The 24,959-nt window shown below is 38.1% G+C and overlaps 1 protein-coding gene across 4 annotated transcripts in view; it reads right to left on the bottom strand.

Annotated features, from left to right (window-relative positions):
- Positions 1 to 3,223: 3,223 nt before the first annotated feature.
- dnajc12 (DnaJ (Hsp40) homolog, subfamily C, member 12) overlaps positions 3,224 to 24,959 on the bottom strand; it is a 101,449-nt gene continuing 79,713 nt past the window's right edge. For 2 of the 4 annotated variants that reach the window (XM_065959548.1, XM_065959550.1), the window contains 2 exons: positions 5,833 to 5,920; positions 3,224 to 5,509 (listed from right to left, as the gene is read on the bottom strand). In XM_065959548.1, coding sequence (XP_065815620.1) covers positions 5,503 to 5,509; positions 5,833 to 5,920 — 95 coding nt within the window. In that variant the 3' untranslated portion in view covers positions 3,224 to 5,502. Of the gene's footprint in view, positions 5,510 to 5,832; positions 5,921 to 22,974; positions 23,773 to 24,959 lie in introns of those variants that run through there. The other 2 variants (XM_065959549.1, XM_020654465.3) reach the window with 1 other exon arrangement.

Raw genomic sequence — 24,959 nt, forward strand, 5'->3', positions numbered from 1 at the left:
GTGGTCTCTTCCTGAGGTTGTTTCTATGTGAGGTGATGGACAGATCTTAATTTTTAAGAGGAAGAATATGCGACATGTTCCACATAAATATATCATAAATCCAGTCTATCCTGTGTAAATGTGTCTCTGAGTCATGACTGTCTACAATGAGTGAGAAGCTCGAGTCCCGCTGGCTGTGTTGTTGTCAGAGCCGTGTTTACGTGGACATGTCCTGTTCTGCTGTGGACTGATTCCACCTGAGCGACCTTTGACCTTTTAGCAGGAAGTTAAAAGGGCACTACTGAGACTCCACCAATCGGCTGCCTTCTGCATGTACCTTATCTACAAAGGACGTCACCCGCTCAACAGGTCGGCGGCCAGCTTGGTGTGTTTTGGTTTCACAACGGGAGGAGACGGAGACACTCTGTCCATTTGAATATGCAGTCATTAATGATTTAAACTAGAAGTTTATGACAAACTCATCGAGACAGACACGTAAACAGTGAGCGACGACATGAGGCAGATGCAGTCAGCTGACTGTTCAGAGCTCAGTTTAAAGTTTTATTAAAGCAACAAACAGTACAGTCATGTGACCGTCCTCCAGCCGTCTGAAGACCAAACTGTTTCCTGTTCAGACCTCGTTGCTTCCTGTTTGTCTTTGGAGCAGATCCATAAAGTCCGAGCTCCGATCGATCAGCTGATCATCGAACCGATCAGCTGACAGTCTTAGAAAATGCATAGAAGGCAAAGATCATAATCCTCATAGAGAGTGCAGGGCTGAGGGGCAGGGCTAAAGGGCAGCACAAAAGGTTTGTGGGAGATGTAGTGTAACTGAGAAGGTGACAGACAGATGGTGAAATAATGTTTGATTCGTCATAACATGATGTGATGGATGTTTTCTGCATCGACCCTGAAACTGATCGTCTTTGTAGCCGTTATCAGCAGCCATGTTTTACAACCTCTCTTCCTGCAAGACTCAGGACTGTGGATTAACGTCTGGGTTACTTTGTACAAAGAAACAAAGGAACTGAGCCTGTCTCCCTCTCAGACAGGCTCTGGAAGACAGGATATAATGAACTTTTACAACACCTGGAATAAACAATCGAGCGGAAACAGGACACTCTGCTATCTACGAATTGACCCCAAAGACATGAACTATGACCGAAAGCAGTCTCTGCAAAGTCGTAAAATTGACCATCTGTTGAAGGATTGCTGAAGAACTGATTAAACCACAGCGTTCAATTCTGTATCAAATGAACATTTATGTCTTTCTTCGTCTAGATATTTGTAATTGTCACATTGAATGTATTATAATCATCTTTTTAAACTCAAAATCAGATTTTCAGAATAGGAATAAGAGTTATATTAGTTTTAATAGGAATTTGACGTGGAGCGCTATTGCCATCGAGTGTTAGAATATCCATGAATACGTAACCTTCATAATTATACATTTAGATGTGTTATAAAGCATACTCTTTAATATTATATATATATATATATATATATAGTTATTTAAAGACACCAATTTCTTCTCCTACTTTATTAATATGTCTTATTAAGAATGCTGACTGTATAACATGGTTTTTTTCATCTACAGGCTGGGATTAGCTGAGGATGTTCCCAGATGGTGTGATTTTCATCTTAACATGAATCTGATAGAAATGTTTGTCTAAATATATGACGTGAACCTACATCAATGTGGATCTGATAGAAATAATATCAAAATGAATGTATGGTGACGTATATATGTTTAGATTCTTATTCTTAATCTTACTGAGTAAACTCGGTTTAGTTTAAACAATTGTCCTCCGGTCAGAATGGGAGTCACCCGTGGGCGGCCCTTCTTCTCCTGCGGCCCTTCTTCTCCTGCAGACCCCCCTCCCCTCATCCAGCTGATAAGAGTTCACACTGAGCTCAGATCTCCAGTTTTGGTTTTTAGTTTTTTTGGGTTTGTTGAAGATTAGAGCTTCAGCTCTTGCTCGCTTCTCTTCGGACTTCGGAATCACTAAGTTTGTGCCGTAGTGACGACTCTGCTGAACTTTTATTTTCACGCACAATTTTTGGAAACATCAATTCTTTCTGGCTCAAGCAAGTCTTTTGAACTTTCTTCTCTAAAGTTTTTGCTCTTCAATTTTGAACGCCAATTCCTTAGTTTGGATTCATTGAGATGGAGATCCGGTTAATCTGAATTGGAAATCGACGTATCAAAAGACTCTTTAATACTTTTTTCCCTGTTGGATCCCCTTGGAGCTTCTGAGACGACGGCTGAACCGACATACAATCTCCATCCCAGCTGCACACTCCGACCAAGGTGTCAAGAGCATCTAATCTGGCCCGTGGACCTCTCTGGGCCTGAAAAGAACCGCTTGCCAGAGACTGAAATGCGGGACCAGCCGGCGGAGTTTAATCGAACACATCTCACAGTAAGACTGCTGGTGGCAAGGGGTGTTGGAAGATTAATGAGTCGTGTCTATTCAGAGCCCTCCTTTAAATCCAAATAGAATCCCAAAATTCGTTTATAAACTTTTTCCTTTTTGACCATTTTCTGATTAAGTCATTCAAACAATACTGCGTCTTATCTCATTACTAAATATATAATGTCACCATACATTATAATTGCATTATCCTGATCATAATAATCATATTCTTTATCTTTTTCATCTATACCTCATTGTTTACCCCTTTTTATATTAAATTTTACACATAAAATTCAGGACTTTGTGTGTTTTTTTGTTTAACATTTCCAGAACTTACTTCTTTCAAGATATGAAACTGACTGATTAATTAATTAACTTAAACCATTAAAGTTATTTTCTTCCTTTAAACAGGAAGTGGTCCCTTCTTAAATCCGAGGTTAAATAAAGAAATAACATCTTAATAATTTAATTACGTTACATCTTTAATTATCGATCTGATGACTGAGGGACGCTCGTGGTACACGGGGGTCGGGGGTTTAAAGAAATCGAATTGGATGATCTAGAAATTGGGTTGGTCAGAAGATTATGTACTCAGGTAGAATTAGGTGGATCATCCTGATCCCAGCAGAGGGCGGATCCGGACTGAAGTTCAGGAACACAATGACGGGAAATGTCTTAAAATGTAAAATATAAAAACATCTTCTGTTAGCATTTAAGAAGCAGCTGCAACCATCGATTTTCTAAATGAAGGTCGTCAATATGTTCTCTGATAGCACGAGATTTAAAACGATACGATCTGTTAATTTAATGATCCATTGAGTCAGATCTTCAGTTCTATTGTAATCAAAAACAGGGTCCCAAAGTGCTGACATGGTGTGAACAGGAAGTGATGTGGTGTGAACAGGAAGTGATGTGATGTGTCATGGCGGCGTTCCCTGTGCAGACGGAGGCTGAAATAAAAAGAGGCACTTTGATGATCGGAGCCACAGGTCGACGCCTGCTCCTCCATGGCTGTTGCTATAGAAACAGGGCATCCTTGTCAGCCAGGTTGCCATGGCGATGTTATGATTATTGACAGCCAACAGGACCACAGCCGGACCTGAACTGTGTGTGTGTGTGTGTGTGTGTGTGTGTGTGTGTATGGCTCTGTTACATCATCAGGGTTAAATTATTATATTATTTTATTTTTTACAAGGAAGCAGGCAAATCAGTTCATCTCTATTTAATCTCTAATAACAATAATATGAATAATATGAATAATAATAACATCATTGAGCCTTTACATGTTTATAAAAATAAAAAAAATCATTCCAGTGATATTCACATGCTCAGGTTACAGAATCACACACGGCACCCTCACAGGTGGGCGAGGTTCAGTCTCTAAGGTTCTCACGTTGTTTGCGTACAGGTTTTTAGAGAGGAAGATGAGGATGATGAGGATGATGAAGATGATGACATCATCGCAGACAGAGAGGAGCAGCTCTGTATCGGCCCCGACATGAGGGGTCCTGAGGGTCTGGTATCATGACGCTGGTTTAACGACAGCAGGTGTGTGAGTGTGTGTGTGTTCACCTGCTGTTGTCTCACACACGCACGCACGCACGCACGCACGCACGCACACACAGAAAGTTTTTTCAGCCTGCAGCACTCACTCCTGAGTCTTTGCAACATATTTGCTTCCTCCATTGTCGTCTAGTTTGAACACAACTTTTTATTCTGCACGGAGCTCGCTCTACTTTTCTCATTAATTATTTTTCTCTTCTGACATTTCATTCAACAGAAAGAGAGAGAGGGAAAATAAAGCTGCAACCAAACTAAGATAGCGTGACTGTTTGCTATCAAGTTAGCATGATTCCTCCTGTCGCTTTAAAAACGATTTCTCTACAGTAGACTCCGTACTTTTTGTCTCTGTAAGGATGCTGTAGGATGGATGCTGATTGGTCAGTGGTGAGGATGAAGTTAACCGGCTGCTCAGGAGAAGGTTAGCAACTGTTACCATGGTGATAAAACGTGGTCACAATGACGACTTGCGCTGGTTAAAGTGAACCAGCGTCATTATACCAGAATGTGAAGCTCGATTCAACTCTAATATGGCTTCATGATACAGGTCCCAGGATGCACAGAGGCATTATGGGTATAAAAAAAACAGTTCGTAAACTAGGTGGCTCTGTGTGCCGCTGTTACGTCATTGGCCAATGAGAGGTCTCAAAACCCAACCGCATAAAACAGAAATTGTCCGTCGTCCAATCAGACGCAGGCAGAGGCGGGTCATCTCTCAGCTGGCCGATCGAAAAGCCCTTATATAGTCGATTTAAAAAAAAAGACAACATCTTCTCTGTGAGCCAATCAGGGAGAGAGACCGCCCACTAGTTCCCGCCGAGGGGCTGTCGCTCATCTTCGTCGCTCAACGGCATGAGGAAGGAAAATGTTGCTTTCTGAGGAGACGCGGAGCTCCCAGAATGCTTGCCGTTGCCGGTGGTGCTGTGTTCTCTCTCCTCCTCCGGGTCGGCCTCCATCACTCTCCTCCTGCTTTTTGTCTTGCTCCTCCTCCTCCTCTCCTTGGCTCTCCCTCCGGACTCCTCCACCTCCGACCTCTCCTCCGGCAGGGCCATGTCCCAGGAAGGGGCACTATGGCTGGGTAAACTCTTTTTTTTTAGATTTATTTTTGGGCTTTTTTGTGCCTTTAATACAGAGATAGGACAGTGGATAGAGTTGGAAACCAGGGAGAGAGAGCGGGGAATGACATGCGGAAAGGGGCCATGGGTGGAGGTGAACCCGGGCCTACCGCTTGAGACGAGAGTCTCAACACATGGGACGCGCGCCCTAACCATTGCGCCACCAGCGCGCCCTGGCTGGGTAAACTCTTACTCCTCTTCCCCTGCTCCCTCTGGTTCTCCTTCTTCTCCTTCTGCTTGACTGTCTGACTTCTTCTCCCCCTCCTCCTCCTGTTCTTCTTTTGGTTACACACTCTCTCCTCCTGCTCTCTCCTCCTGCTGTACCAACACCTCCTCCCCTGTGCTGGCTGAAGGAGGCGGTTGTCATGGTTACTGTATCTGCATCCTGCTCCTCTGTGTGTGAGGAGGAGGAGGGGGAGAGGGCTCCTTCCTCAGGGCCTGAAGGGCAGAAAGAGAAATAGAATGAGCTGCAGTTCCTCAGACAACCACCAGGTGCTGCTGTTTACTTTCTTCTGCAGAAAAACGACGCTGACCTCTCTCACATTAAATCTGTTCTTATTCAAAACTAAAATCTGAGACTCATAACTCTACAGCTTTTTAACGCCACAATAAAACTTTGCTTCATTTGAAATAAACACAAGGCACAAGTTTCTCTAGCTGATGATTTAAATGTTGTGGAACCATCTACAGGTGGAGCAGCTACAGGAACACGTGAAGAAGAAAGGGATGAGGCTCAGTGAAGATCAGAGAAAGTTACCAACCGCAAATTCTCAGTGCGTCCAATCACGTAGAAGCAGGGCTCGCCCTGTTTGGAGTTTGTCATACAGAGAGAGAGGCAGGACAGCTCCACTGAGGAGAAGGAGGAGGAAGAGGAGGAGGAGGAGGAGGAGAAGGAGGATGAGAAGGAGGAACAGGAGGAGGAGGAGGAGGAGGAGGAAGAGGAGGAAGAGGAGGAAGAGGAGAGAAGAAGAGGAGGAGGAGGAGGAAGAGGAGAGGGAGAAGGAAGAAGAGGAGGAGGAGGAGGAGAAGGAGGATGAGGAGGAGGACGAAGAGGAGGAGGAGGAGGAAGAGGAGGAGGAAGAGGAGAGAAGAAGAAGAGGCGGAGGAAGACAAGGAAGACGAGGAGGAAGAGGAGGAAGAGAAGGAGGAGGAGGAGGAGGAAGAGGAGAGGGAGGAGGAGGAAGAAGAGGAAAAGGAGGATGAGGAAGAGGAAGAATAGGAGGAGGAGAAGAAGGAGGAGAGGGAGGAGGAAAAGGAGGAGGAGGAGGAAGAAGAGGAGAGGGAGGAGGAAAAGGAGGAGGAGGAGGTCAGGAGGAAAAAAAAGTAAAGTCAGAGATATAATCAAGAGAATCCAGAACTGTGATTGGATGATTTCAGGCTCAGTGAAAACTTCCTTAAATAATTTAAATGAACTTGAATGAACAAGAGAAGAACAAAGAGGGGCGGGGTTAAAGAGAGGCTATCCTTCCAGCTTTAACAGACGATAAATCTAAAAGAAATACATGGTAAGCTTAGTTCTGGTTCTGATCTTACAGCTGAATAAAAAGAAAAAAACCCTGGGAGAAAAAGATCACAACAACAAAATGTAGAAACCGGCTAAGAAGAAACCAGTCAGTCGTCAGTCAGATGGTCGTCTGTCCTCAGAGAGAAGATGGTTAAAGAGTCACTAAACCCCCAGACCCTCTTCATTCAAACCTATTTATGGGCATTAAGTAGCGTTATCGATCGAGGAGGCTAGCGTCCTGCAAGCTGTTGGCCCTGGTTCAAGTCCGACCTGTCACTCCTTTCCTACTTGTCAACAGGACCTAAAGATGTGTGTGTGTGTGTGTGTGTGTGTGATCCTGATGATCCCCTCCGTCTCTGAGTCTGTATAGTTTGTGTCTATCAGAGTCTTAGATCAGCAGCTTAAAATTCAGCCTGGACGTAGAAGTTACAGCCCAGATCCACTTCCGTCTTCAGCTGCTGAGAGCACGACTCCTGCACACACACACATTGTTCTTCAGAATCTGTTTTCCAGCTGAAAATAAGTTCAGAATATGTAACACAGAACTTTTAGTTTGGACTCCAAATGATTAATGAAATAAAGTCATTGAAATTTAAAATAATTACTCCAGCAGGAAGTCCGTCCAAGCATTTAATGTATTTTATCTCAACAACTATTAGAGACAGAATTAGAGTACATGGAAAAACAACTCGACAGTGAAGGAATAAAGATAGATGTGTACACGATAAGTTTCTTTACTTTTTGAGACTTCAAAGGCTCCCTACCTTTAGAAGGAATAAAACATACATATATAAATATTTATATCTTTTATAAGCTGATGTGCTGACAGGTGAGTCTCTTCTATCTCCCTCGGTTCTGTAGTTGGACCAGTCTCGTGACATCACTGTAAACAAACATGGCGGACCACTGGCGTCCCTTTACCTAGCTGGCATGACTTAAACTCTGTTCATTCAAACCCGAACGAGTAAGTATTGTAAAAAAAGACGAAACTCTCAGTGTTTGTAGTTTATGTCTGACTAATGTTGTAAAACGTGTTGTATTTAAGTTGCCTGGACCCACTCCCACCATTGTTGCTACACTCTACCGCCCCCCTAAACCACACAGTGACTTCTTAAATGACTTTGCTACTCTACTCACCCATTTATCTACTCTTTCACCAAATGTAATATTGTTGGGGGACTTTAATATACACATGGACAATAGCAATATGCCTCTTACCAGAGACTTTTCATCATGCCTGGAGAGTTTTGGATTCCATCAATACATAGATTTTCCGACACACACAAAAGGTCATAATCTGGACTTAATCTGTTGTTCTGTTCTCACCCCCTCCAACTGCACAGCTGATGAACTCCACCATGTAACTGACCATTTCCTCCTTTCATTCAATGCTGCACTTTGCCTCTCTGCAATCAAGTCTCCATGTCTCATTTCATTTCGGAATATAAAGGACATCAACACAAATACTCTCTGCTCCAATATTGATTTTTTTTTATTCTGAAAATAAGAAAACACAACAAATAAGAAAACACAACAACAAATAAGAAAACACAACGACAAATCAAAAAACACAACAACAAATAAGAAAACACAATGACACTAACTTTAACGGAAAAGGTAGGTACCTGGTATCGCTCATTGGACGAATGCAATGTCCATCTTTCAACCGGAAGCATGTTGCTTCCGCGAGTTGATTTCAAACATGAACGAAACCAGGGAATCAGACTCTAGTCTCTACTCTCAGAGAATATTTTGATGCAGGCCATACATATGAGGTGATATTAGATATGCTGTCAACCTATCACAACATTAAAATAGCCGTACGCTAAAGACACGTTTAAAAGAAGCAGGTTTGTACAGACGACGGAACTATTCTCCACTAGCCGAGGTGAGACGTGCCATTCAGACTGAGCTGCAGGGGCTCTGGCAACTCTTCGGCTATCGGACTATGTGGCAAGTTCTTCAACAAAAACACAAACTACGTGTGAAACGAGAAGTAGTTATGAACTTGTTGAAACAACTAAATCCACGTGGGACGGCTTTGAGAACATGCTGGAGGTTTACAAGACGCATGTATCATTCCATCGGTCCGAACTACATATGGCATGCAGATAGCTATGACAAACGGAAACCCTTTGGATTGGCCCTCTCAGGATGTATAGATGGCTTTTCGAGAAGAATAATGTGGCTTGTTTGTGGAAATACTAACAACAACCCATCTGTCATCGCGCACAATTATATTAATTGTATATTAAAAGTGTTGGTGTGATCCCAATGAGATTAAGAACTGACCTCAGAACAGAAAATGGGACAATGGCAGCAATACAATGTGCCCTCCGCCATGCACATACGGACTACTATGGAGGCTCGTCAAGCCACAGTGACGGCTCATCAATAGGGAATTAGCGTATCGAGTCATGATGGTCCTTTTTCAGAAGAGGAAGGTATGTAACTATGTATTGCCTAGTGATCAGATCAAAATGAGAAGTGGTGACTATTATGAATTATTTTTTTCAGACCACTCTTTAAAATCCTGATAACATTCCTCATCTCAGCCCTCTGGATTATTCAATCAATTAAACATTTCTCCTCTTTGCATTTAATGTATTCCTAGGTCTCAGTTTTGGATGGACCTGTTTGGAGACCTAAGAGACTCTGGACATTTCAACGGTTGCCATGAACACCAGTGCTTACTGAGATTCTGCTTCAGTAATGTTCTGCAGAAAGACCTCCTCCAGTGTCCACTAGAAGTGGAGAGTATGGCGGCGTGCGGTCAGGCAGGTGCTGCCTCGCTGCCATTCAGCTCCAAAAAACTCAATAACTCTCAAACTCATTCTCTGAACAAGCGATACAGTAAACGTGGTAATGTATCTAGAGGCACCTTCCTGTATTTCAAGATTACCACTTTGATCGCCATCTATACTGTTGCTCTTTTTGTTAATTCAGTACGGCCGTGTTTCAATGCAATCAATCAACGCACGGGGAATGACAACAGCTGCTCCAAACTTTTTGAGCTCCCTTTGTTCTGTGGATATACTGCTGACATATGTTTTCCTGCCGGAAATGTTGCTTTATATCGCAAAGTCCTTAACAACGGAAAAGCGACCATCCCAAATGCTGCTTTTTCAAATAAAACAATTACGCGCAAGGCTCCCCAACTACTGCGGAAACTCTCTGGCTACCTGTTGTTTACCCTTCTGCTTGAGGGAGATGTTCATCTTAATCCCGGGCCAATTGAGGGAGATGTGGGTCCAGATTACCATCGAGATGCACTCGTGGAGAATATCCATCACTATCCTGAGTTTACTGTTTTAAACAACAATCTGCTTGAAACCCGAAGCCGCCAGTCTGGGTGAGTTTTATACTGTCTTCACTACACTACCAGCGGTGATTTTATCGTGCGCTATGACACAGTGCACGGAAAATCATGTGCAACAAAATAACTGTGGATCAATAAACAGGATAAAGCGCAAAATAAATCCTGCAATTGTGGAACAATTGGAACAAAAGTTTACTAGTATTAAACTTGTAAAGTATTAAACTTTTCAGAACTGTAAACCACGCTCGCATGCTGTGGGATCCTCAGGCCAAACCAAGCAGATTATTAGGGGGACATTTAAATATCCGAAGTGCTGTTCCTAAAAATGATCAGCTACAGCATCTTTTATATGAATCAAACTTGGACTTCCTCTGCTTGTCAGAAACATGGTTACACGAAAATTCTCCTGCTGACGTATTAAATGTTCATGGCTACAATATGTTTAGAAGAGACAGATCTAATGGTCAGGGTAGCGGTGTATTGTTTAATGTCAAAGACAGTATAAATTGTAGACAAATTCATTTTTCCTGTGTTAATGACATGGAATGTATTATTCTCAAATTAAATCTCTCTGCCCAAATGTCATTCACTATGATAAAAGTGTTGATGATAACTGTAATTCTTTCATGGTTAAACTTGAAACAATCATACACAGCTTTAAGAGAAAAATTAGGTGTAAACCAGTTACAAAAAACCACCTACCTTGGATAAATGAGGCTATTCGGTCACTAATGAAACAGAGGGACCATGCCCTTAAAATGGCTCTTAAAAATAAACTGGTCCATGAGAGACGTCTTTATACTACACTGAGAAATAAAGTTTTAAAAGAGCTCAGGCAGGCAAAAGCAACATTTTTTATTAATGCTATTCATGAAGCCAGGGGAAATACCAAAGAAATCTGGCAGAATTTTAAAAAATTGACAGGGAAACTAAATGACATTAGTAAACCAATAGAAATTAATATAGAGGGAAATTTAACTCATGATTCGAGTAAAGTGGCAGCCGCATTTAATTGTTATTTTATTAATTCTACAAAAACTCTATCTCAGAATTTTTCTGGATCAAATTACTCTCTTACCCCTTTAAACAAAGATGCTCCCACTTTGATATTCAGAGAAGTGACAGACTCTAAAGTAAATATGATTATCTCTTCTCTTCATGGTTCGAGGGCTAAAGATATATATGGGATGGATACAGTATTTATTAAAACCCATAAGGAGGCACTTAACCCTTCTATATCAAAAATTGTAAATTGGTCCATCAATGAAGGAGTGTTTCCCGACTCCTGGAAAACTGCTATAATCACACCAGTATTCAAATCAGGTGATCACACTGTTGCATTCTTCCAGTAGCATCAAAAATTGCAGAGAAATGGATCTCTGAACAGATTACCACCCATTTAAATATAGGTTCTGTCCCATTGCATCCTATGCAATTCGGGTTTCGAAAAAATCACTCTACGGAAACGGCTAATTGTTTTCTTTTGGAAAGTATTAAGTCTAAATTGGATAAGGGTGGAGTTGTGGGAGCTGTTTTTCTTGATTTAAAGAAAGCCTTCGATTTGGTTAATTATGAGGTTTTAATTGCCAAGTTATCTAAGTTTAATTTCTCACCTGATGTCATTAAATGGATAAAATCATACCTAACAGACAGGAAACAATGTGTTCGTGTGGATCATACAAATTAAAATATAACTGACATTCATGTGGGTGTACCCCAAGGTTCAATTTTGGGTCCCCTGTTATTTAGTTTATATATTAATGACCTACCTGAAGTCTGTCCACCTACTGTAACTTGTCAGATGTATGCTGATGACTCAGTCATATATCTACACACTAAAAACAAGAGGCAAGCTGCAGAAGAGTTATCAGCTACAATGGTCAACATCTCAAATTGGTTAGCAAATTCATGTCTGCACCTCAATGTCAATAACACAGTATGTATGTTTTTAAAAAAAATCTGCAAATAAAGATCCAGATCCTCCTGTTACGGTAGAAGGAAGAACACTCTTAGTGGTACAAGAGTTTAAATATCTAGGAATATTAATAGATTCAAAACTTACATTTAAATCACAAGTTAAAAAGTAGTGAATAGAATAAAATTTAATTTAGCGAATTTCAGACACATTAGGAATAATTTAACTACGGAGGCCTCAAAGTTGTACATGAATGCCATGATTTTATCACATATGAATTACTGTATCACCAGTTGGACACAAACAGGACGGACCACATTAAGATCAGTTGAGACACTTTATAAACAGACCTTAAAAATGTTGGATAAAAAGTCAAATTCATATCATCATTGTAAAATCCTAACTAAATATAATTTATTAAACTGGGAAAAAATGATTAAATTAGCCGACATTTTACTTGTATATAAATTTTTTCATCATATGGCTCCCCCTCCACTCAATTAATTCATTTAACAAAATCTAAATACATCTACCAGAGCATCTGCAAGAGGGGATTGTAAAATTCCATGTAAAAAAAGTAGTTTTGGGCAATCAGTCTTTTCTTATCGAGCAACACATACTTGGAATACTATACCCACAGAACTAAGGAACATAACATCTCTGAAATCCTTTTCTAAATCTATAAAACAATGGTTATTCAAAAATCAGACATGCTGCCATAATCTGGATTAATATACTTTGTCTTTACTTGTAGTCTGTGCTTTTGTCAGTGTTTAAATGCTCATGTATTTAAATGTGCTATATGTTACACACATTTTTATTTTATGTCTGTGTGCTGCTTTATCAATTTCTTCCATGCATATGTGTTGTTTAATTTGTTATACTTATGTGTTCTTGTGTCTATGTTTTTGTGTTGCATTTTCCTGTTTGCTTTTTAATGTTTTCTTAAATGTCATCAACCTGCCAGGGACTGCAGATGAAAATTAGCCTGCAAGGCTAAATCTGGCACATTTACATGTGTGACTTTGTTGCTCTTGTTAATTAATGTGTGTTGTCCCTTTTAAATAAAGAAATAAAAAATAAATAAAAATGTAGGGACCTCTGGACAGGATTCAACCATCCAGACTTGCCTCATGTCCTGGAGGGATTCCAAATGAACTCTATTTGTTGCCTCACAGGTACTCCACATCATAAATGATCATAAACTGAATATTGTATTATAACAAATTGCACTGCACTCGTTATGGTAACTATATTTGGATTATTGTATATTTTTGGAAATTATAGTATTTAATATAATTTATAGGCTAGTTGTCCTGCATTTGTTTACTTTCACATTTCTGCATCAACAAGAAACTACATTTCTAATATCTTGGTAAAAACCCTTTCATAATTCTATAATTGCCTGAATTTGCAGGTTTGTTTCAAGGGACTGTGGATTTGCTGTTGAAGACAGGGAACTAAATGTGTTTCCGGAGGCCAGGGAAACAATTGATTCATGCGGTGACCCAGACATTCAGGATTATCTACAACAGGCTGTGAAACAAATGGATTACAGCAGCCACAAAATAGCTGGGTTATAGATATGGACTATACTGAAGCCCTTATCACATATTCCATGTTACAGTAAACATATAGCTGAGAAAAAATGTTTCTGCTTTAGCAGGAGATGGCTTTAGGGCCATACATTACTGACTGGACTGTAAGTGCTTATATTTTGGGAAATTCTAGAGTCTTAATTGTGAACTGACATATAAGTGGCATAAAGGGTTTTAATTGTTAATAAAAGGACGATCTACCAAAATTCTCAAATGTGGTACTTTCAATTTTCAGGTTTGGTAACTGGAATTCTTGCAAGCACAAAATATTTTAGTCTGTGTGAACTGATATCACTATTTACACTACATGTAGAAAATCTAGTTGACAGTTTCCTTGTATAGTATGCCATGTTAACAGCAGATACTGTGCATTAATGCTACAGAAGTCACAAGCTAAATAATTCACAACAAATTACACAATTGACATCTGTACACACCAGTATTTTACCATCATAAAGTGTTGTTTTATTTATTGAAAACCAACATATGTTGCAGAATACATTATATTTGTTAGTAAATACACTGTCATAGTATTTTTTCGAATGAGAGTAAGCCATGAAAACAAAGAAACAGCAAAATAAAAAACAAGGAGCTAAAATCAGGACAAGAACCGTGAAGTGTGAACCGTTTCCAAGTTTTGAAAACATCTAAATACATTAACAGATCTGGGGCCCATTTCTGAAAGAAGGTTTTGTGTAAACTCTGAGTCAGTTAACCCTGAAATGAGGGAAACTCTGGGTGTTCCGTTTCAGAAGAGGAGGTCACTCAAACCCAAGAAAGAGGGGTAACTCCAGGCTGTTTCAGAGGGAGAGGTTACTTTACCTCTGAGTCAATTACTATAGTAACTGAGTCTGTGAACTTAACCTGGTCGGGAGCAGGTTTTCTTCAATGAACCTCGAGTTTCTCTAGGTCTCCTCCCTCTTTCAGAGAGAAATGCCATTTCATTTCCTCATTCTTTCATTCAGTCCGTATCACGCCGTGTTAGTGACCATTTGTCTGAATAAAAATCCAAGTTGTTTTAATATGATATGTTAGGATGGCAATAGCCTACTACAGCGTATAAAACAAACTATTTTATCGAACATGGCATGTCTTTAAGTCGGTAAGAAGGGGCTGCATTACTCCTCAGAGAATTAGAGCTTATGCTACATTAACGTCGGGAGATGTTGATAGGGTTAATTTCTAAACTAAACAGGATAAAGGTGAGAGGACATCTAGCCTATGTGTGTGAATACAGCTTTATGTTGAGGATAAAGTTAATGCACATTCAAATAAACTCTGAATGAAGTTAACTATGAATCTATATGAGCCTGTTATGTTATTATATTTCATTTTGAGCTGTTTAAAAGTCAATTTTCTTCTGCTGGATTGCATCTTAATGAAAATAAATTGTATAGGTTGAATAGCCTACCATTCCATCAGTTTTGACCTGCAATATTATAATTCTGATTAGATATTAAATTAATAGACTTTACGTGCTGACGCGAGCAGCTGTTTTCTCTTACACCACTTTTCTCTCCTTTGCCGCCGTAGCCTGTGGCCACATGAAGATATTGATGTATTTCGAGATGGTTAAATTAGGAGGATCTCTTTTTTGTCACCTATTGCCATGGTAAATCCTAGTATCGGGGCTCCATTCATGTTGGCTTTTTATTGTCGTGGTGCACTCGCTGAACACCGAGTGGACCTACTCAGAGTTGATTTAACTAATTCAAATCTGCTGATCTGGAACCAAAAACTCAGAGTTTCCCATCTGAGAGCAAATCAGCTCAGAGCTCAGGGTTAGACTGAGGGTTTGTTCAACCTTCTTTCAGAAACGGGCCCCAGGTCTGTCAGTGACTGCCTCAGAGTCAAACAATGTTTATCAGCAGTCACAGGGGATAATACAATCACTCTTAATGGATGTCAAATCTTGTAACCTCTTGCCACAACCACTGCAAAAGTTCGGCCGTACATTTTTTGGGAGATCTTAGCCACAATTTGGGCAATACATCATGAATTTTAAATCTCTGCTTACTTCGTTGACAGTTCTCTGCCAAAGGCGTATGAAGCGTTTACTTCCGGTTGAAAAGATGGACATTGCGTTCGTCCAATCAGCGACGATCCTTGACGACTGCAGGTACCTATATTTTCCATTAAAGTTAATATCATTGTGTTTTTTGATTTGTGGTTGTGTTTTTTGATTTGTTTTTGTGTTTTGTAATTTGTGGTTGTGTTTTGTGATTTGTTGTTGTGTTTATTGATTTGTGGTTGTGTTTTCTTATTTGTTGTTGTGTTTTTTGATTTGTGGTTGTGTTTTGTAATTTGTGGTTGTGTTTTGTGATTTGTCGTAGTGTTTTTTGATTTGTGGTTGTGTTTTGTAATTTGTTGTTGTGTTTTTTGATTTGTGGTTGTGTTTTCTTATTTGTTGTTGTGTTTTTTGATTTGTGGTTGTGTTTTGTAATTTGTGGTGGTGTTTTGTGATTTGTCGTAGTGTTTTTTGATTTGTGGTGGTGTTTTGTAATTTGTTGTTGTGTTTTTTGATTTGTGGTTGTGTTTTGTAATTTGTGGTTATGTTTTGTAATTTGTTGTTTTGTTTTGTAATTTGTGGTTTCTTATTTGTGGTTGTGTTTTGTGATTTGTGGTTGTGTTTTCTTATTTGTTGTTGTGTTTGGTGATTTGTTGTTCTGTTTTGTAATTTGTTGTTGTGTTTTGTAATTTGTGGTTGTGGTTTCTTATTTGTGGTTGTGTTTTGTAATTTGTGGTTGTGTTTTCTTATTTGTTGTTGTGTTTTGTGATTTGTTGTTGTGTTTTGTAATTTGGGGTTGTGTTTTGTGATTTGTTGTTGTGTTTATTGATTTGTGGTTGTGGTTTCTTATTTGTGGTTGTGTTTCTTATTTGTGGTTGTGTTTTGTAATTTGTGGTTGTGTTTTCTTATTTGTTGTTGTGTTTATTGATTTGTGGTTGTGTTTTCTTATTTGTTGTTGTGTTTTTTGATTTGTGGTTGTGTTTTGTAATTTGTGGTTGTGTTTTGTGATTTGTCGTAGTGTTTTTTGATTTGTGGTTGTGTTTTGTAATTTGTTGTTGTGTTTTTTGATTTGTGGTTGTGTTTTCTTATTTGTTGTTGTGTTTTTTGATTTGTGGTTGTGTTTTGTAATTTGTGGTGGTGTTTTGTGATTTGTCGTAGTGTTTTTTGATTTGTGGTGGTGTTTTGTAATTTGTTGTTGTGTTTTTTGATTTGTGGTTGTGTTTTGTAATTTGTGGTTATGTTTTGTAATTTGTTGTTGTGTTTTGTAATTTGTGGTTGTGGTTTCTTATTTGTGGTTGTGTTTTGTGGTTGTGTTTTCTTATTTGATGTTGTGTTTGGTGATTTGTTGTTCTGTTTTGTAATTTGTTGTTGTGTTTTGTAATTTGTGGTTGTGGTTTCTTATTTGTGGTTGTGTTTTGTAATTTGTGGTTGTGTTTTCTTATTTGTTGTTGTGTTTTGTGATTTGTTGTTGTGTTTTGTAATTTGGGGTTGTGTTTTGTGATTTGTTGTTGTGTTTATTGATTTGTGGTTGTGGTTTCTTATTTGTGGTTGTGTTTTGTAATTTGTGGTTGTGTTTTGTAATTTGGGGTTGTGTTTTGTGATTTGTTGTTGTGTTTATTGATTTGTGGTTGTGGTTTCTTATTTGTGGTTGTGTTTAGTAATTTGTGGTTGTGTTTTCTTATTTGTTGTTGTGTTTTGTGATTTGTTGTTGTGTTTTGTAATTTGGGGTTGTGTTTTGTGATTTGTTGTTGTGTTTATTGATTTGTGGTTGTGTTTTCTTATTTGTTGTTGTGTTTTTTGATTTGTGGTTGTGTTTTGTAATTTGTTGTTGTGTTTTTTGATTTGTGGTTGTGTTTTCTTATTTGTTGTTGTGTTTTTTGATTTGTGGTTGTGTTTTGTAATTTGTGGTGGTGTTTTGTGATTTGTCGTAGTGTTTTTTGATTTGTGGTGGTGTTTTGTAATTTGTTGTTGTGTTTTTTGATTTGTGGTTGTGTTTTGTAATTTGTTGTTGTGTTTTGTAATTTGTGGTTGTGGTTTCTTATTTGTGGTTGTGTTTTGTGATTTGTTGTTGTGTTTATTGATTTGTGGTTGTGGTTTCTTATTTGTGGTTGTGTTTTGTAATTTGTGGTTGTGTTTTGTAATTTGGGGTTGTGTTTTGTGATTTGTTGTTGTGTTTATTGATTTGTGGTTGTGGTTTCTTATTTGTGGTTGTGTTTTCTTATTTGTTGTTGTGTTTTGTGATTTGTTGTTGTGTTTTGTAATTTGGGGTTGTGTTTTGTGATTTGTTGTTGTGTTTATTGATTTGTGGTTGTGTTTTCTTATTTGTTGTTGTGTTTTTTTGATTTGTGGTTGTGTTTTCTTATTTGTTGTTGTGTTTTGTAATTTTGGTTGTGTTTTGTAATTTGTTGTTGTGTTTTGTGATTTGTCGTAGTGTTTTTTGATTTGTGGTGGTGTTTTGTAGTTTGTTGTTGTGTTTTGTGGTTGTGTTTTGTAATTTGTGGTTGTGTTTTGTGATTTGTTGTTGTGTTTTTTGATTTGTGGTTGTGTTTTGTGATTTGTTCTTGTGTTTTGTAATTTGTGGTTGTGTTTTGTAATTTGTGGTTATGTTTTGTAATTTGTTGTTGTGTTTTGTAATTTGTGGTTGTGTTTTCTTATTTGTTCTTGTGTTTTGTAATTTGTGGTTGGGTTTTGTAATTTGTGGTTGGGTTTTGTAATTTGTTGTTGTGTTTTCTTATTTGTGGTTGTGTTTTGTAATTTGTTGTTGTGTTTTTTGATTTGTGGTTGTGTTTTCTTAGTTGTGGTTGTGTTTTGTAATTTGTTGTTGTGTTTTTTGATTTGTGGTTGTGTTCTGTAATTTGTGGTTGTGTTTTGTAATTTGTTGTTGTGTTTTGTAATTTGTGGTTGTGTTTTCTTAGTTGTGGTTGTGTTTTGTGATTTGTTGTTGTGTTTTGTAATTTGGGGTTGTGTTATGTGATTTGTCATTGTGTTTTCTTATTTGTGGTTGGGTTTTATAATTTGTGGTTGTGTTTTGTAATTTGTGGTTATGTTTTGTAATTTGTTGTTGTGTTTTGTAATTTGGGGTTGTGTTATGTGATTTGTTGTTGTGTTTTCTTATTTGTGGTTGTGTTTTGTAATTTGTTGTTGTGTTTTGTGATTTGTTGTTGTGTTTTGTAATTTGGGGTTGTGTTATGTGATTTGTTGTTGTGTTTTCTTATTTGTGGTTGTGTTTTGTAATTTGTTGTTGTGTTTTGTGATTTATTGTTGTGTTTTGTAATTTGGGGTTGTGTTATGTTATTTGTGGTTGTGTTTTCTTATTTGTTGTTGTGTTTTGTGATTTGTGGTTGTGGTTTCTTATTTGTGGTTGTGTTTTCTTATCTGTGGTTGTCTTTTGTGATTTGTTGTTGGGTTTTCTTATTTGTGTTTTTTTTTTCTTTGTGGTTGTGTTTTGTAATTTGTTGTTGTGTTTTGTGATTTGTTGTTGTGTTTTGTAATTTGTGGTTGTGTTATGTTATTTGTGGTTGTGTTTTCTTATTTGTTGTTGTGTTTTGTGATTTGTGGTTGTGTTTTGTGATTTGTTGTTGTGTTTTCTTATCTGTGGTTGTGTTTTGTGATTTGTTGTTGGGTTTTCTTATTTGTGTTTTTTTTTTTCTTTGTGATTGTGTTTTGTAATTTGAGTTTGTGTTTTGTAATTTGTGGTTGTGTTTTGTGATTTGTTGTTGTGTTTTATTATTTGTGGTATTTTTTTGTAATTTGTGGTTGTGTTTTGTAATTTGTGGTTGTGTTTTGTGATTTGTTGTTGTGTTTTCTTATTTGTCCTTGTGTGTTCGTATTTGTTGTTGTGTTTTCTTATTTGTCCTTGTGTTTTCTTATTTGTTGTTGTGTTTTTTTATTTGTTGTTGTGTTTTGTAATTTGTGGTTATGTTTTCTTTTTTGATGTTGTGTTCATATTTGTTGTTGTGTTTTCTTATTTGTGGTTGTGTTTTCTTATTTGTTGTTGTGTTTTGTAATTTGTGGTTGTGTTATGTGATTTATTGTTGTGTTTTGTAATTTGTGGTTGTGTTATGTGATTTGTGGTTGTGTTTTCTTATTTGTCCTTGTGTTTTGCACTTCAGGGCCACCGTAAGTTACACAGATTGAGCCACTAAAAATGTCAGTTCTACCAGAATCTCCATGGCACAGTGTGAGTGCAGACTAAATGAAAAAATGAAACAAAATGAAATCTCAGGCTGACTTTCATCATCATGCCAAACCACACACACTTACTCCAGGGGACACTGCACTTCATCGTCAGCACAAGAAAAACAAGCTCACCACACCATACAACAACAAGCCATACACTGTGACCAATACCAAAGGCTCCATGGTTACAGCGGCTAGAGATGGGCACTGCATCGTCAGGAATTCTTCATCCTTCAAGAAGATACCACCACAGCTACTGGACATCTCAGCTGATCCTGATGACGAAGGTCGTGAATACAGCAAGATACCCCACACGACTCAGACATCCTCCCACATACTTGAAGGACTACAAATAAACAATTGCTACTTGAAATGACAATTGCTACTTGAAATGTGTGGAGTGGAGAGACAATGACATTGGAATACCAAGATGGACAACTTTTGTTCATTTGTTCATTTCAATTATTCTACAGTTTAAAAAAACAAACAACAAAGTAGAACAGTTAAAAAAAGAAAACTTGATTTTTCTGTTTTCAGACAGATTTGATCTATTCTGTTTTATTTTCAGATTTGCAATGTTCTGTTATCAGGCAAGTTTTGAAGTATGTTTGAAGAGCAGGTTCAGCATACCAACATTTGTATCATTTTGTTTCTTTGTTAGAGAAAAAAAAAAAGAGCAATGTAATATTGATGACAGCTTTAAGTGAAGCAACAACGCCAGCTATGGGTGACACATTTATATAGAGCAGTCATGTAAGCACAGTCAAGGCTAGTTAGTCACTGTTCGTGCATGTAACCAGCAGCCTCTGGATTAAAGCCTATACATTGCTACGTCGTTTTCCGCCTGGTTCATCTTCGGGTTTTACAAACATTACACAGCTGTATTGTTAAAAAAATGAGCGCAGTTACATGAAATAAAATCAAAATTAACATTCCCTGAGCCAGACAACGCTATTACCAGCTATACTGATCAAATTAAACGTATCTTGTGAAGCTGAGATCGAAAGTGACATAAAACATGCTTCTCAGACATAAAGTGACACTTACAATGAATACCTGTTCTGACTACATTTTCTAACTCAAAGTGTTGTTTCAAAGTAAAAATACTGTTAGTAGGAGTAACTCAGACAAAATCAGATGAAACAGCTGTACTTGTCATGATTCACATCATGGCAGCCTTTCCTTCCCCTTTTGTTGGATTGGTTGTCATTCCCTGGCCCTTTCCAAATTGTCACAGTATGCAGTACGTACTATTCAGTATGGAATTTCAGTATACTGAACTTTCGTGGTCATTCAGTATGCATTTTTTGGGTCCGCGCAGTATACTGAACATTTCAGTATGGATACTAACTTCCGGGTTTTACGCAGTATGGATCGGATGCGTGCTTTCAGGAAATGAATTGTATTTTACCACCCACAATGCTGTGCGAAATTAAACGTAAATCGTCACGTCACGTCTGCCTCCAAATCAAAACAAACGAGCGTGGATTAATTTAATCAATTTTTAATCTTAATTTAAAGTACTTTAAATTTACTTTAAATTAACAACAGACAATATAACAAATATCTGCATTATTATAAAACCTTTCCCCCTCTATCTAAATAATGATTTAAATATTTAAATGTGTCTTTATTGGTTTATTTTATATTCTGTATCTTATTGTCTTTCATTTGTACTTTTCTTTATGTACTGTATGTTATTTAGTTATTCAATCTGCCTTTTACTTGATTTACATTGTGATATTGTTTTTTCTTTACCTGACTGTATATGCGCATGAATAAAACTAAAGAAAAAAAGAAAAAACGGGTGAATGCGGTTGGTTCGGGAAACGTAAATGACGTCACTTCCATACTGAATGAATCAGAAGAAGTAGGCACAAACATCTGCCTACTTTGTGTGCATACTGAATAGTAGGTACTAACAGTATGCAGCATGGATAGTACGTACTGCATACTGCCTACTGCCTACTGAAAGATTGAGTATGTACTTGGCAATTCGGATACGGCCCCTGTCTGTTTAATCCTCGTGTCTCTCCCCTGTCTGTATGAGTTTGGTGGGCGGGGCTGATGTTCTCAGGTGGCGCCAGGTGCAGCTAGTTGGTCATCAGGATCTCGACTACAAAGACTTCCTTCTGCTTCACCTCGGCGCCAGATTGTTTCACCTGCTCACGTGGCATTGGACTCTCTTGGATTCTAGTGCTCTTTGTGATAGCTTGTGTAGCTAACCCTGTTTTTCTTCACTGCCTTGCGCCAGATCACTGTTCGTGTTTTTTGCTTCACCTCACCTGTGCTTTTTGGACACCACTCTGGGATCACGGACACTGCCACTGGGAACCTCGCACTACCCCTCCTCCTTGCACCTTTTGAGTCACTTTTGGAAATAAACCTTTTTGTTATCAACTTGATCCTGCCTATCTGAGTCGTGCTTTTGGGTCCAGAATTTGTACTAACCGTAACAGTATAATTCTATGCAAGTAACTGTTCTGTAGGTTATCTTTCACATTTGACTTTTAACCTGTGGGGAACAGCTCTCAGTTAATTTGGTGTGTTCAGGACGCCATATTGCACACTCCTTCCAAGGCTGTCTTTTAAAAAAACGCAGCTGGTTGTCAACGTTATCGACGTCTTCTTTGGTTTTGCGGCAGACTACAAACTGAAAAAGGGGACTGTCAATTAGCACATTCAGTGTGCGCTGTGCGGTGCAACTACGCTGTGCTCCATTTCAAATGCACTCCGAGTATACTTTTGAAGGAGCCCACTGCAAGCACACGTCAAGCTGTAGAGCATCCGGTCAATTTGGAAATTAAACACAATATACGGATTCATGATCGTATTTTGAAAACAGGCACAGAATGAACAGCAAATCATCCTCGGAAAGACAAAGCAACATGTATGCAAGTTTTTCTCTTTATTCCTGCGTGATCTTGTAGATCACCTTTTTGTGTACAGTTGCTCATAGCTGCTCTCAGAGTGATGAAGCAGAAAATTACCCAGACACTAAGCTTCTGAGATCAACTCATCACTGCAAAACTCTTGTTTGTCAACTGTCCCTCTGTTAAGCTTTTATTTTCTTTGTATTGTTTGTTTTTAATGTCTCTGCTATTCAGGGTTAGGGTAGGGTTAGGGTTAGGTTTAACTGCTATTCAGTTTTTTTAAACAGTTTTTAAAAATCATTTTCCCCTTGATATTTGCCAATGCCCAATGAAACAGTTCATTTTGATATCACATTTAAATGTTTTACTTTTTCAACTCAAATTTCCATAGGCTTTACTGTACACAAGAATACACAAAGGAATGATTGTATGTGGGATACAAAGCAATGATTTTCGTTATGGAAATGTCTATAGATTTCCTGGTGATAAATAATATCATCAGTCAAATATATTTAAAGTAATTTATTGTAATGAAAGTTAATCAAACAGATAATTAATCAAAATCTGATCAGCAAAACTACAATCGAACAGACAAAGTCACAACAAAATAAGGTTCAGGAGTCTGCTTCCCTCTTCTGTCTCCATCCAGAGGTTTAATACCTTACCAGTCACATACACACATACTAGACAGTCACGTAGGCACAGGGTTATGTTTACATATCTTATGCCACATAGTAGTAGAAGATGGACTTTGTACCTTGCTAGGGTACATCTGTGTTAATTTACAGGGGTTTCTTGTCAATGTACTTTGATTAGGGAAAGTATGTTATTCAGTAGAGAGGATCATGCTGAGTCACATTGAACAGTGGAAACACACAAATCATAAAGTATTAAGTAATACACAGCATTAAATATTTTTCCACTACAATTTTCACAATTTGATATTTGTTGATGCCCATTGAAACAGTTAATCTTTTTCACATTAAACTCATAATTGCAGAGGCATTTTTTGTTTCCATGTAGAAGACATTGTAGACATTAAATTATAAATTTATTCAAAATAATGTTTTCCCAATATTATGAACTTGCCCAAAATTCACCATTTAAGGTACTTCAGTATTAGTAATGACAACACACATAACCAATAGGTAACAAATAACAAAATCATTAACATTTACTAACATTAAACTGTCAAATTTGTGCTTGTTCAGAGGTCATTTGGTTATATTTCATAATTTCTAAACCTCTGCAGCAGACTGGTAGATGAGTCAGGAACCAAACGCCAAAGTTGATGGCAGTAATCACCTAGAAAAAGATGATAAAAGTTTGTTAATTTTTAAAGATTTATTATGCAGTGGAGAGAATATGTGGATCTAGCATAGTATGTTGTGTAAAATATTGAATAAGGCAAAGTGAATATAATGTCTTAAGTAGTTTCTAAAGAATAAGGGATTATGCAATTTAAGAATTTATGTAAGGAAAAAAATATCTTCTTGAAAACATTCAGTTTAACACTGCTTCATTTTACAACAGGTCTCTGTGTGTTACATCTGAAGGACACTGATTTTTCTCTGGGATCTCAAACAGAATCTTTGAAAATTGGGTTTTAATCATAGACTCTAAATAGTAATTGATGAAGACTGAGTAATGTCATCCATCTGTTACCGCAGGGGGCTCCAGAGGCTCATTGGAAATCCTGTCACAGCCTAACTTTCAGTCAACCTAACTTCAGGCTGAGAGTTTCAGCTTAGGAGGGTTTTAAGCCTCTTGACCTACCATTACATCACTTTCGCCTGTCAATCAGCTCAGCTACTGTAAGCTAAGCGCCAACTATGGATAACTCATAAAATCAAAATGGATGTCCACTTGTACAGTGTGCGACTGTGCACCCATGAATAGAATAACTAACCAGACACATTTCCTGCTGTAAAAACTTCCGGGGGGCTGTTGGAGGTTTTAATGTTGCATATGGTTCTACGTCACCCCCAAAATACTGAATCCTATATCAGTGGTTCTCAAACTTTTTAGACTACGTACCACCTCCGAAAATATTTGGCTTTCCAGTACACTGTAGGCATATTTCTACACACATTTTACGCAGGAGGCAAATATATTCATAAAAAGAATATTATTTATTATTGACTTCTGGCAGCCACGCTGTAGGCCTTCTAAGGGCTAGCGCTATAACTGGCACTTTAACTCCACACAACACTGACATTTGCCCAGATCCAAAAAAAAGTGCAGCACAATAAAAATGACAACTTAATACCAACAACCTGTTTGGAAATATTTAGTTTCCAGTGTTTCCCACACAAAGACGATACCTGGGCCCATGTATATTTCCGACTGCTGATGCTGATTTATCACAACATTTTTCTTCAGTCTCATTTTGTAAAATAAATCGTGAGAGAATCGTATTGTGAACCCAGTATCGTGAAATGTATCGTGAGTTGAGTGAATCGTAACTTCCCTAGTCTTAATGTCTTCACTGC

This window comes from Labrus bergylta, chromosome 10 (genome assembly GCF_963930695.1).
Source record: "Labrus bergylta chromosome 10, fLabBer1.1, whole genome shotgun sequence".
NCBI lineage: Eukaryota > Metazoa > Chordata > Actinopteri > Labriformes > Labridae > Labrus > Labrus bergylta.